The sequence below is a fragment of the Callorhinus ursinus genome, unplaced genomic scaffold, assembly GCF_003265705.2.
Source record: "Callorhinus ursinus isolate GAN/ISIS: 27379988/994484 unplaced genomic scaffold, GSC_fseal_2.0 scaffold9, whole genome shotgun sequence".
Lineage (NCBI taxonomy): Eukaryota > Metazoa > Chordata > Mammalia > Carnivora > Otariidae > Callorhinus > Callorhinus ursinus.
In genome coordinates this window covers 51,094,659-51,108,746 of record NW_027397071.1, presented here as the reverse complement: position 1 = coordinate 51,108,746, position 14,088 = coordinate 51,094,659, and the positions used below count along the sequence as shown (strand labels likewise).

General features: G+C 47.8%; 1 protein-coding gene across 2 annotated transcripts in view; it reads right to left on the bottom strand.

Annotated features, from left to right (window-relative positions):
* Window positions 1-323: 323 nt before the first annotated feature.
* KANK4 (KN motif and ankyrin repeat domains 4) overlaps window positions 324-14,088 on the bottom strand; it is a 66,375-nt gene continuing 52,610 nt past the window's right edge. For both annotated transcript variants that reach the window (XM_025871745.2, XM_073896636.1), the window contains 3 exons: window positions 12,451-12,593; window positions 7,626-7,826; window positions 324-2,255 (listed from right to left, as the gene is read on the bottom strand). In XM_025871745.2, coding sequence (XP_025727530.1) covers window positions 2,151-2,255; window positions 7,626-7,826; window positions 12,451-12,593 — 449 coding nt within the window. In that variant the 3' untranslated portion in view covers window positions 324-2,150. The remainder of the gene's footprint in view (window positions 2,256-7,625; window positions 7,827-12,450; window positions 12,594-14,088) is intronic.

Genomic DNA, 14,088 nt, shown 5'->3' with positions numbered 1-14,088 from the left:
TCCGCGGGAAGCCTGCTTCTTCCTCTCCCGCTCCCCCTGCTTGTGTTTCCTCTCTCACTGTCTCTCTCTCTGTCAAATAAGAAAATAAAATCTTAAAAAAAAATAAGCTGTTTTTGATAGCTGGACTCAAGATCATTAAAAGATAATGTGACCCAAATGAAAGTGGCCATCCTAACATGAGATACAAAAATAGACTCTAAACTGGCAACATAGGACACAGACCCCCTACTGCTGTCTGCAGAACTTTGATACAAATAAGACCCACAATGCAAATTCCAAGAACCCACTACAGAAATGCAAAGAAACAACTTTGAGACAAAAGATTGAGAGGCAGCATTTTAATACATAAACAGTCAGGCCAGGCCAGAGCCTTGCTACTCCAAGTGTGTTGTGGCCCAGGAGATTCAGCATCCCCTGAGAACTGGTTAGAAATGTAGTATCTCAGGTCCCTTCCCCTCAGACCTACTGCATTCTAACGAGATCTACAGGTGATTGTATGCATATCAAAATTTGAGAAGCACTGGGCTAGAATATTTTTTAAGGTGGGTTTTTGCTCTTCAAGTGTGCTTTGAGGTCAAAATAAACCCACTTAAACTATTTTTAGCTCATTATTCGCTCCATTCTCTCTACCTCTGAGCAACACTGTCACATGTCAGTGTCCTGCTCTGGGACTTTGAGTCTCTCATGAATCCCAGCAGCGTACAGAAGTTCACTGCGCCATTTCTGTAGACAGTCCTTATGGGTTACAAATTGGATTCCAAAACTTCCGTTCAGCTGTTCCTTGTACAACACCCCTAGGAGGTAGGTTGTATAATGATTTCCTTTCTTAGAGATGATGAAACCAGGGCCCAAGGAGATTTTGTGACTCACCCAAGGGGCACCAAGCAAATTGGCATATAAGTCAAAATGAGAACTCAAGCTTTTGAGTTTCCAGTGCAAGGCTCACCAAACTTTGATGTCTTTCTTTTTATATAAGGAGGATTTTTTTGCAGAAGAGACTTTAAGAACAAATTAATAGATAACCTTGTGTGAGTTACTGAATAGAAGCCATGCACACGTGGACCCCTGGGATTATGGAAGTTTTAAGAAAGAACTGTCCGGCAGAGAGAGCAGTCAGCCGAGGGGGCCCTGCCTAGCCCAGCTCCCACACTCCTGCCACAGCCCAGGTTGACAGGTTCTGCAACCAGGAGCCTCAGAAACCTCCAAGCCTCTTGGGGGCACAGAGTTCACACAAGGGCTCTGTGGGGACAGGAGCCAGGATTCCCCTGAGGCCATGGATATGGCTACAGAGGAAGTGTGGTGGCTTCCGGATGACAACAACCTTTCCCCAGGAGGATGCTCACTCCCACTTGTTTCTTTCATAGATTCAGAATAGCTGATGTAACTGGACTCTGCCTAAATACACGTGGTGTGCTTTACTCGATTGGATTTCCTAATTAATTCCAATTTCCCTGGCACAAATTGGAGCCACTTAATGACTCAGAAATGGTAAAGACTGTATATCTGGTATTGACACCCATAGGCTCTTCCTACTTTGCCCAAATTTAGGATTTCTCTGTCAACCCAAGCTAAACAAACCCACTTAAAGTATGTGGTTTGTTCAGTTTCAGCTGTCTATGTGGTGATTCTGAGGGTCCTCTAGAGAATGATTGCCAGGGTGGCTGCTTAAATCCACCTCCCCCCACCCCCCGCCCCCCCACCCCCGCCCAATCCTCTCCACACATGCATATTCAATGGGACATATTCATATACCTGATTACAAAACAAAAAGGTGGTGCACTTTAAAATTCCATGTAAAAAGTATTGCTTGGCTAATGTGCTCCTGCCTATGTGCTTTCTACACAGTGCTACAAAGAATAGAGTCATGAGGAATTCAAGGCTGAAGATATTTGGGATTTTTTTAGACAACACGGATGCACCCTGTACCTTATACCCTGCTCTGCAGCCTGCGTAGTTTTGGGGCTTGACCTAAGGCAAAAACTACAAAGCGTTCTAATGAGCAGAATTATGTAACAGGAATGTATGTGCATATTTGACATAGTTTCTTCTCTTGAATGGTGGCCCTCTGGCTGTGACCCATGCCCTCTCCACGGGCTAAGGAGTCCAGAGAAGGAGCCTTTTGTTTCCAGCTGCCAGTTCTTCCTTAGCCCCTAGGGCCCCAGGGACCTGCCCTGCTCTGCGTGGGCCCGCAGAAGCCCTGCAATTTCCACATGGGCGGGTGATTTCAGAACGATGGACAGAGCTGTTCGGCCAGCCTGCAGGGAAGAGAGAAAAAGAGAAACAGATTTTATCCTGTCTGCCTCCTGCCCTAGAGAAGGGTGAGTTGGAAGTAGGCATGGGGCATCAAAGTCTATTCCAAGCATCCAGAGACCCTAGGAGAGGGGGAGATTGGAATGGCATGAGGATCATGAAAAATGGGTCGCCTTCCAAGGAAACAGCAGTCACTTCTGGGAAATCTGTGTGATGGAAGTAAGTGTCACATGATTGGTTGGTTTTTCCCACATGGTTTTTAATACTTTTTTTAAAACTGGAAAACAGAGGAAAAAAATAACTCTTCCATTTTTCCATTACCGAGACCTTCATGAAAGTTAGCATTTTGGTGTATTTCCCTCTAGTCTTTTCTCTTGTGCAAATTTGTTGTTGGTTTTTAAAGAGGAGTGATAGTACATATCAGTTTTGAACCTGCTTTTATTTTATTTTTTTTTTAATTTTTTTTTTAAGATTTTATTTATTTATTTGGCAGAGACAGAGCAGGAGAGCACAAGCAGTGGGAGTGGCAGAGAGGGAGAAGGAGAAGCAGGCTTCCCGTGGAGCAGGGAGCCCGATGCGGGGCTTGATCCCAGGACCCTGGAATCATGACCTGGGCCGAAGGCAGTCACTTAACCAACTGAGCCACCCAGGCGCCCTGAACCTGCTTTTATTTTTAACGTATCATGGCATACTAGAAGTTTTTCCTTGTTCTTGCACAGTCTTCATAACATATACTTTTTTCTTATTGGCTGTGTAATATTCCATAACTTACTGAACTCTTTCTCTTCTATTGGAGACTTAGGTTGTTTCCAGGTCTGCACCATCACAGATTTAGTGCAGAAAGCATTTCCCCCTTTCTAGTTATTTCCTAAGGACCAACTCTGAGAAGTGGGTCTACAGCATAGAAGCACATGCACATTTTTACACCTGATGCAGGATGCCACGGTGCTTTTTACGTTACTGCTGTTGTGCAGGGAGCTGCCAGGCCCACTGTCTAAAGAAGAGGTGTTCAGAGGGGCTCTCGGCCAACAACACAGGCCATTCTCTACAAAGAGTGACGGGGAGGGGCACCTGGGTGGCTCAGTTGGGTAAGCATCTACCTTTGGCTGAGGTCATGATCTCAGGGTCCTGGGATCGAGCCCCGCATTGGGCTCCCTGCTCAGTGAGGAGTCTGCTTTTCCCTCTCCCTCTACTGCTCCCCCTGCTCATGTTCTCTCTCTCTCTCTCTCTCTCTCTCTGTCAAGTAAATAAATAATAAAACCTTTAAAAAAAAAAAAGGAGTGAGGGGGAAGCCTGACTCAATGCAGCAGACGCTGAGCTCTGTGATGGCAGCCGTGGTCTCTTCAGTCCCATTCTAGAATTCTGAAATCCCACAGCTTCAAAACCACTTCTTTGGTAATTCATTTGGAGGCAAAACCCGATATGACCCTATGTAGCCCAGGGAGTGTGAATATTTTTATATTCTGCTTCATAACTACTCATGGATTTAATATGTTGGGGGGCACCCAAGACCCCGTTGGATTGTTCTCTGCCCTATTGTATATGAGTGGAATTACTTCCTGAAATATGAGAATCCACGGAAGCAGTTGGGGGGTGTTCACACACAGCTTAGAGCTCTTCAGTCTCATGAGGATGGAGTCCAGCTGCCCTCGGGGCTCCACACACTTGTCAATCACTATAATGCATGGCACAGAGCCAGACATACCAGAAGAGAAACCGAGTGAGCTCAGGGGAGAGGATGGTGCTGTGTGTGTGTGTGTGTGTGTGTATGTGTGTATGTGTGTGTGTGTGTTGGGGTTCAGGGAGCAGAGGAAGGAAGTGGTGTTTCAGTAGGACCCCGAAGGATGTGCATGGGCTTCATCAAACATAAGAGTTTCTTTTCCTGAAAATGCCTCATGACTCTCTGTACCTTCCTTTCACCACCATTTTTAAGTTGGTATCTGTGGAGCTGTTTGATAAATTTCGGTCTCCATGAGGTCAGACGCGAGATCTCGCCTGTGGTTGCCAGCCCAGCAAGAACATCCCAGCACCTGGCCCAGTGCCTGCCCTTTGGTCGGCACCCAGTGAGCACTGTTGACAGAAGGAATGCTGGATGATAACAAAGAGGTATTCATTTCAAGCTGATGATGAACCTGAGCAAAGGAGCTGGTAAGGAGTACTCTCCTAGGCTGGAATCAAGCAAAGACCTTAAGCAGAGGAGTCTTCTAAAAGCAGCCTGCAGAGTTTCGATGGAAGAGAGAGGCCTGGGTTTTGGCAGGCCTGTCCCCCTGTACTCTGGTTTCCATCACTGTGCTTTGCCAACCCTGAGGCTCTATGAGGCGGAGATGGTGTGATTACTATGATTATGGGAAAGAGCCATGGGCCAGTCCTAGGGGACACATGCATCTTTGAGCAGGGCCATCAGGAGGTGACAGCCTGCATCTGTGGGCTTCTCACCTGCAGACCTGGAGAGTGGGGGACCCCATTCAGCTCAGAAAGTGTGGCCAGAGAGACCACCTGGGGAGGGTGTATCCCTCAAATGCCCTTGCCAGAGTCCTGGGAACAAGGTGACAGTGCGTGGTTCCAGTGGGAACCCCACCTGGCCAGTCCCAGCTGGGAACACTGAAGACTGAAGAGATGGGAGGGGCTCAGGCAGCCAGCACACCTGTGTGTGGAGGTGTGTGTGCACGCATGCGCGCGGATCTGTGTGTAGTAGTGGTGCTGTCTTTCAATATGACAAGAACCTACTATGTATCAGGCAAAAAGGAGCAAGGCATAGTCTCTGCCTTAGGAAGTTTTCAGTTTGATGGGTACTTTAGAGGCATTGCTGAAACAAGCCCTTCAAAGTGTGAGCCTCAGAGCCCAGAGCACTGTGCCCACCACCTCCTCTTCCTCATTCCTGGGGCAGCCCCCAAGAGGCTGGGTAACTGATTTCTCAAATTACCTTCCAAACGTAGAGAAAGGCCTTACTGGCTGTTCTGGGGGTTCCACATTTATATCCCAACCTGTAAATATTGGTAGGATTAGAGAAACCTAGTTCAGTACGGAATTCTTGCTCAGTTTTCCAAGGAAATTATCAAGTCATCCAAACCTGCGTCTAAGTCCCCATAGGGAAGGTGCACATTGAAACGACTGGGTGACCACGGTAAGGGCCGGACCCCACCCTTCAGGGTAAAGCTGGAGTAATAGGGCTTGGTGCTCAGTAGGGCCTCCGTCGGCAGTTCCCTGGTCCCTCTGAAATGTCTCACGCAAGTTAACTTTGGGAAATTGGGGTGTGAATCCTGAGTCAGCCCTCACCCAAGCAGGCAGCAGGTGAGTGGGCCATCAGTAGGGTCTAGAACCCTCTGTGGGCCTGCTGCTAGCACTTCCTGGGCACCCCTGTGCTCGCCGAGCATCCCCTAACCCTCTCACCTGCCACTACGATGGACTTTGGCCACCATCTGGGTAGCTGCCCTGTTCCTCCCTCCCAGGATTCTGGCCCCGCCCTGGTCCTCAACCCTGGTCAGGCTCTTCCTGATCCAGCACTGACCGGGACAGTGGTCCAATCCTGCTTGGACTTCAGCACTCACCCATGCCAGAGTTCCACAGCTACTGATGTATTGGGCCAGATGATCTGTAGTTCCTTATCGTTAGGATGTTTGGCAGCATCCCCTGCCTCCCCTCCTCCCCCAATACAGCAAATAAACTGTCTTCCAGACATTGTTGAATCTCCCCTGGAGAGCAGAATCACCCCTCAGTGAGAGCCATTTCTCCCTTTGGTGGCTATTCTTGTCTGACTTGCTCCCCTAATTCCAGACCTTCATCCTCCTAGGCCCTCCAGACGCTGCCTGCAAACACCAAAGCCCCTACTCTTTCTTGTGCTGGTTGCTTCTGATTAGCTGTCTCTGCTCACCTATTCATGACAATAACTGTTACCAGCAACTGAACATCTGCTCGATGTCAAATACGTGTTTTACAAATATTACCATATTTAGGTACAGTCTATGACTCTCCCCATTTGCAGAGGCTAAGCGTGGTTAGATGACCTGCCTGAAGTCACAGTTACTAAACCCAGTTTCAAACTTACGAGTGTCTAGAGCCCATGCTTCTAGCAATCACTCGATTTGTCCAGCTTACAAGAGAGCCCTCACTGCGCTTTTCCTCCACCTCCAGAAAGCAGTCACTGACCTATCTCTTAACCTGTGACAGATGTGGACAGAGGTGTCCAGGAGATGCTCTCACACTCACCGCCTGAGTATCCCAGCTGACCAGGGACATGCCCTCTGTCCCGCAGGCCTGCCCTTTCAGGCTTCCCTGGGGCAACAGTCCCTCCTAGGAGGACCCTGGGCCTGTTCCAGAAAGGGCGGGGGGGGGGGGGGGCTGCCTCTTTCTGCCCCAGGGCAACCCTGCAGGGAGTTCATGAACACAGATCCTTTGTCTGACTGTATAATGTTTGCAACAGGAGGCTCTTTTTTCCAGCAACCCACCACTGTTCCCACATGCATTTCCAGAGGGTCCGTGCTCTCTATCTCAGAAATGGCTTTGGGCAGAGTGGGGTTCAGGGGCACTGAAGACTGCTGGACCAGGGTGCGTGCTGCCCAGGTATGATGTGAGGGACCCAGCAGCTTGAATCAGTGATGGAACAATCTCAGGTAGTTCAGATATGGCCCGGTGAGAGGGTCGCCCCTTGGGCAGGGAGGGGACTCTTCCCTTCTCCAGGCTCTTCCCCTGCAAACTGTGGATGTTAAGAAAGTACAGGGAAGTGTGTTTAAAGCATTACATTATAGTGCCACTGAAGTCAAACCTGGGCTTGCATCCTTGCTCCGAGAACCAGCAGCTTGTGACCTGAGGACAGCTACATAAACTCTCTAGGTCTCTTGTTTCCTTATCAGTAAAAATGGGGATGGAAGTGTCCTACATCACTAGATTATCGAGAGGATTAGTGAGCTAATGCATGGAAAGGGTCTGGCTCCTGAGAGTACTCTGAGGAACTCGGAGCTAGCCTGCACCAGCTGTGTGATGGCGGGGGGGGGGGGGGGTGTGTTTTTTCCATAACCCCGCGGGGATTTTGTTTCCTTATGAGCACATGGATGGCATCCACAGAGAAAAACAAAAAAAGCTGTTGTGGGGTTTTAATGACAAGGTCTGCAGTCTGTGCTTCGTGCAGTGCCCAGAGCTGAGCAAGTACTGGGTCCATGCTGGCCACCATCCTTACTGTCATCACCATCAACTGACAGAGACGCTTATTTAAGAAGCACGTGTCCAGGGGTGCCTGGGTGGCTCAGTCGATTAAGCGTCTGCCTTTGGCTCAGGTCATGATCCCAGGGTCACGTGGTCCCTGGAATTCTGCCGGCTGGCCAGGCGTTTTTCAGGAAGGGAAGTGAAACACCTACTTGTTAATTGCCTGGAAGTCTCACCTTGTCGGTCAGGGTGCTGTCGCAGGCGGGGTGTGCCAGGAGCAGGCGCACCATGTCGGCATTGCCATGGTGACAGGCCAGCATGAGGGCCGAGGATCCCTCGTGGTCCTGCAGGTTCACATCTGCCTGGCAGCTCAGCAGCGCCTGGACCATGTCTTCCCGGTCGTGGCTGACTCCCAGCATCAGCGCAGTCTGGCCCCCCTGCCACACAGAGCACAGGGGTGTGGTGAGGATCACCTCTCCAGCCCGGGGACACTTGGGCAAGACTTTGCCAGAAAATGACCATTGGTCTGAATCTCCTGCCGCTGGGATTGGACCCATCGTTCTCCACCTGGCAAACTTCTGCTTTTCCCAAACACTGGTCAAGTGCCACATCCTCTCTGAAGCCCTCTATGAACCCCTCAGGTACGGGATCGTAACACAGAACTTACCACTTGGTATTGCAACCTGTCAATCTCTCTCTCTCGTGGACTGTGAAATTTCTGATGGCAGGGACTAAGTCTTTTTCATTTCATCTCTGTCCCCCCAGTGCCTGGCACTGAGTACATGCTGGTAAACGTGGAACGACAGAGTGAAGGAAGGGTTGAATGCTTCGCCACCATGGCTTCCTATGGCCTGCCCCAGCCTAACTTCCTCCAGGAAGGCTTTGTCTGCTCAGAACACCCCTGGTATTTTCAGTTCAGTGATACCCAGAGCCCTCTCTGTCTTGACAGGATCTCTGCCTGCATGGTCCTGTGGTCATTTCTAATCCATAGTCACAGACAATTTTTTTTAAGTTTTTTATTTATTTAAGTAATGTCAACACCCCACTTGGGGCTCGAACTCACGAACCCGAGATCAGAAGTCGCATTCTCTTCGGACTGAGCCAGCCAAGTGCCCCGCCATTGACCCTTTGTGACAACCCTGTAATCATTAGCGCACATGGCAATGGCTCAGAGTCAGAAAGTGAGCCCAAGCCCTGGTTCTTCTGTTTCTTAGTGCATGACCCTGGACCCCATCCCTCATATTCCCTGAATCCTGGTTTTTTTTCTTTTCTTAAAAATTAATATAATAATGACCTGTCCCATGTACCTTGCAGGGCTTTTGTGGGAATCAAGTGAAATAAAGGATGTAAATATAACAATGTGTGGTAGCGATTTTTCTTTCTTTCTTTTTTCTTTTTTAAGATTTTATTTATTTATTTGATGGAGAGAGAGACACAGCGAGAGAGGGAACACAAGCAGGGGGAGCGGGAGCGGGAGAGGGAGACGCAGGCTCCCCGCGGAGCAGGGAGTGCAGTGCAGGGCTCGGTCCCAGGACCCTGGGGTCATGTCCTGCGCGGAAGACAGATACTTAACGACTGAGCCACCCAGGCAGGCCAGTAGTGATTTTTCTGATTACAAATTGGGCATTATTTCTCACAGATTTTCCTTTATATCCATGGTCCTCTTACACAACTTGATTATATTTTGCCCCTCATGGTTATCCTGGGTTCCAGGGAGGTCGGGCTTGTCTCTCTCACTGGACATCAGCCTTTTTTAAGGTTGTGAGAATGAGGCAACCTTTCTGTTTTCTGTCCTTTCAGATCCCCTGCATCTCTGAGTGCCGTGTCTTACACGTAGAAAGTGCTGAGGACATGTTTGCTGATGTGTTTGTTCACTGAGTAAGGGCCAATCTGCAGTCACTGATGGATTATGTTTCCCCGCCCAGAATGCTGGGGCTTAGAAAAAAGAAAGGGGGTTTGCAATCAGGAAAATCCTGGCTGTGCTGCTTATTATCTGTGTGAATGTGGACAAATTAACCTCTCAGTGACTTTTCCTGATCTGGTAAAATGGGAGTGCTTAACAAAGTTACCTGCCTTATGGGGTTGTTGTGAGACCCGAGTGCTTAACAAGTGCTCTGCATATGTTAGCTATTATTGTTGTTATGAGCATGGGAGGTAATGTATGACAAATGCTCAGTATGTGGGAATGTATTCTTTGGTGTCCTGGTTCTCCATTTCTCTAGAACCCATACAGATCTGTCCAGAGAAGACTGTTTGCCTTTTGGGTTGCTTATACTCAGCCCTGAAGTAGTGGTTCTTCCTTCCTTCCTCCCTCCATTCCGATTTTATTTATTCATTTGAGAGAGAGAGCATAAGCAGGGCAGAGGCAGAGGGAGAAGCAGACTCTCCGTTGAACTGGGAGCCCGATGTGGGACTCGATCCCAGGACCCCAGGATCATGACCTGAGCTGAAGGCAGACGCCTAACTGACTGAGCCACGCAGGCGCCCCGTAATGGTTCTTTCTTCACTGGACCAACCAGACCATGAGATTTCCACTGAAAGCCACATGACATGTGTAGATTGTCTTCTTGTCTGCCCCTCTGCCTGACTTCTCCTGTCTTCCTCACCTCCCTCTTGGTCCAATTCTATACAATTTAAGTCAATGATATTTACAGACTGCTGCTATATGCCAGGCGCTCTGCTGATCCTGGAGATACAAAAAGAAAGAAACAGCTTAGCCTAGGAGACTCCCAGTCTCCCAACTCACTCTTACTGACCTGATCCCTACCGCTCTCCTCTATGGAGAAGCCCTGGAGGGAGCTGGAGGGAGCAGTAGCAGCTATGAATTCCCGTCCTCTAGCAACCTGGGATGAGCCCCTCACCCTCCTAGAGCATCACTCACTTTCTCCTCTATAAAAAAGCAGCCCAGTCTGTTAAGCATCCAGCTCTTGATTTCTGCTCAGGTCATGATCTCAGGGTTGTGAGATCAAGCCCCACGTCAGGCTCCACACCGGGTGTGGAGCCTGCTTGAGAGTCCTTCCCTCTCCCTCTGCTGCACTCCACCCCCTCTAAAAAGGGGGGGGGCACTGATTTTTATTTTGGTGAGGATCCCTTCTTGCAAGAGGACCAATTTAGACGGGTGCCTGGGTGGCTCAGTTGGTTAAGGATCTGCCTTCAGCTCAAGTCATGATCCCGGGGTCCTGGGATCGAGCCCCACATCGGGCTCCCTGCTCAGTGGAAGCCTGCTTCTCCCTCTCCCTCTGCCTGCCGCTCCCCCTGCTTGTGCTCTCTCTAAATCCAGTGGTGTAGGAGCTCTAGGTGAAAATACTTTGAAAAACAGAAAGTGATCTACAAATGTCTGTTTCTTGCCACCAGTAGAATTGCTATTAGATGGAGTGTGCAAAGTGACTCTATCTGGGTAGGCTACCATCTGCAGTCACTTTGTCGGGGGGTGGACAGGGGAGTTAAATATATTGTTGGGAGGCACTTTTTTATGGGTCTCTTAGTTTTTTCCACACCTTGTGAGTGAATGAGGCATTACCTGCCTTGCTGTTGTACATGGTCTTTTTATTTTGTATTTTTGGGGTTTTTAAAAATTTATTTAGGGCGCCTGGGTGGCTCAGTTGGTTAAGCGACTGCCTTCGGCTCAGGTCATGGTTCCGGAGTCCCAGGATCAAGTCCCACATCGGGCTCCCTGCTCAGTGGGGCGTCTGCTTCTCCCTCTGACCCTCTCTCCTCTCATGCTCTCTCTCTTTCTCAAATAAATAAAAATCTTAAAAAAAATAAAAATAAAAATTTATTTAAATTCAATTAATTAACATACAGTGTATTATTAGTTTCAGAGGTAGAGGTCAGTGATTCATCAGTCTTTTATAACACCCAGTGCTCATTACATCACATGACCTTCTTAATGCCCATCACCTTAATCCCCCTCCCCTCCACAACCCTCAGTTTCTTTCCTATGATTAGGAGTCTCCTACAGTTTGTCTCCCTCTCTGTTTTCATTTCCCTCCCTTCCCCGATAATCCTCTCTTTTATTTCTTAAATTCCACATGTGAATGAAATCGTGATAATTTAGACAGTCTTCTTAAAGATGCTGGTACAGTGAACAGCCTTGGAAGGAGAGAGATAGTATCTTCTCCAAAACAGAGGGCAGACATACTCACTATCCAGTATAAAAGATTCAGGTTCCCTATGCTCAGTCCTATCCAGTAATATAACCCATTCTATGCACAGGGATCTGGCCATCCTCACACTGCCCTATGGGAATTGGGAATTGGGGCTCAGAGAACTGGTATAAATACCGATGCTGTGACTACTCTTCTTGCTGTGAATAATACACTCTCCTTTGTCTCTGGCACAGGAGTTTCATGTCTTCTACCAGCATCCATGACACTGTAGCATGCTAACTTGTTAACATTAAGGTAGAGTACAATCTCACACCCTTCACAGTTCTTGATAGTTAGGCTACATCTCTAATCACTCAGGGTGGGGGACGGAGAAGGAGAGTTGCATGCACTGTGTTGTTCTCATATTGGTCAAAGATGGGTACGTGGTCTTTTGAAGAGTTCCCATTGTTCTCTATGGAGCCTTGTCTAACACAAAGCCCTACTGGCTAAGGACCAAACCCCTACTCTGTGTTGTCAAGTAGAGGGACCCGGAAGCTGAACAGAGACATGCCAACCCTCTGAACTGTTTTCTAATTCATGATTGAGGTGGGTCACCTGCAGGGGCTTCCTGTGCAACCAACTAGCAAATGCTTTCAGCCTTTTCATGCCTTCTCCTGCTGGTGCTAACTGTGGGATCACTTCGTTCAAGAAGTCAGATCCAGAGGGACTTTGCCCAGTTGTGGACCAGGACATAGATGACAAGCTCACTGACCTCCATCCTAGCCTATCTGGATCTCAGAAGCTTTTGAGGAGACCAAATGTACAGGCTTTGGACAGATGCCATTTGGAGGGCCCAGCCTTCTTGGGTTAAAAACTCTACATGGATCTCTGTGGAATTTCTCAGCCCACTGGCAGAATAAAACTGAGAGGTACCCATATTTATTAAAGAGGGGATCATGTTCACACCTCCTACCTGAGTAGCTTGGATGTTCACGTTTCCTTCTCTTAAGAGTTTCCAGACGACAGCCATGTCTTCGTCGGTCTCTGCAGAAGCCAAGGGAGTGATCATCACGGCAGTATAGCCAGCTCGGTTCGGATGGTCCACATTGCAGACACCTGCAAGGGGAGCAGTGGGCATTGGACTAGCTCGCAAGGGAGCAGAAGTGAGTTTCTGCTTAGCCTGATCAACATCTGCCAACTGCCTGCTGGTTAAAAGGCCATGGTACAGAACAGTCCTTTCCCAGTGGTGGAGTCAGTGTTTACATTTGTAGCAGCCTTTAAAAGTGGCTAGTTTTCTTTACAAGTTTTCTGAAGCTACCCAGCAAGAAGGTCCATGGTAGTAGGTCCAGAGATGGCCAAGGGATGCAATGATCATGATTATTTCCTAAAGCAGTGTTCTGGACACCGAAGGTCACTGAAGCTTCATAAACTGCCCAAGTGAAGGTGAAACGAGACCAGGACGTGGGTCTGTCTGGCTCTAGAGCCCATCACTCACCCGGCCACACAGCACCCAGAGCTGTGCATTTTAGGTTTTATTCTATGTTGTGTGTAACTCCTAAGCTGACGGCTGAGTCTTCAGGTCTTTCCCAAAGGCCGAGTGATATGTTGGCCAGTGTACTGGGCAGCCTGAAAAATGCCACAGGATAAACATAGGAAGTCTTCCAGGAATAACCATTTCGTTTGAAAAATGGAGGGAGAAAAAAAGCCTCCAAGCATTTTTATATTAATAATACATTTCACAGTAGAATGAAAAATAGCATATTTTTAAGATGAAGTATTAGTTGAGAACTCAGAAGAAATGTCTGCTTTGTAACCCTAGGGATATGCATTCACATCCCTCTCCACCAAAGGCAACATAGGAGATCATCAGCCTGTTATCCGTTGTATAAACGATCCCACCCCATAAGGGCAGTACCATGAGGTAAACAAAATCTTCCCCATACTGTTGCTTATCTGAAAAACCTATGTATCTCTTTTGGACAATAAAAAAACTATCTCAGTAGATCAAGTCACTTAGCCTTTCTTAGCATTTCCTCTGTAAAATGGGGAGAATAATAGAACCTATGGGGTTACTGTGATAATAGAACCTATGGGGTTACTGTGAAATTTAATGAGTTAATATATTGAAAGCACTTAGAACTGCACCTAGCACATAGCAAACACTCAAAAAGCATTAACTGTTTCACTATTATTGTCCAGAATAGTATTCTTGTTTTTATAGCCTTGCTACTTGCTCATGAAGACTTAGGTATTCATTGTAACAAATCTGTTTTTTTATGAAAAAATGTCTGGGCTACTTAGGAGTTCTGTTCTTGGGTAAAAAAACAATATTGGTTTGACAGTTCCCCCACCCCATCTCAAACAATTTTTCAGAAATGTGCCATCGTGATACCAGGATGCCATTGGATACAAAAAAAATTCATTCTGACCACCGTCATGACCAGCTGGGCTATGAAAGCTGAATATAACCACACGCATTGCCTCACAGCTCTGCCCTGAGAAAGATGGGAATATCTGCATTGCCTTGTTATTCTCATGACTATTTGATGTTTGCTTTTAAGAGGTGTAAACAGTCCTCAGGTTACAGTTCTCTTTAGTCTCTTCAGAAACA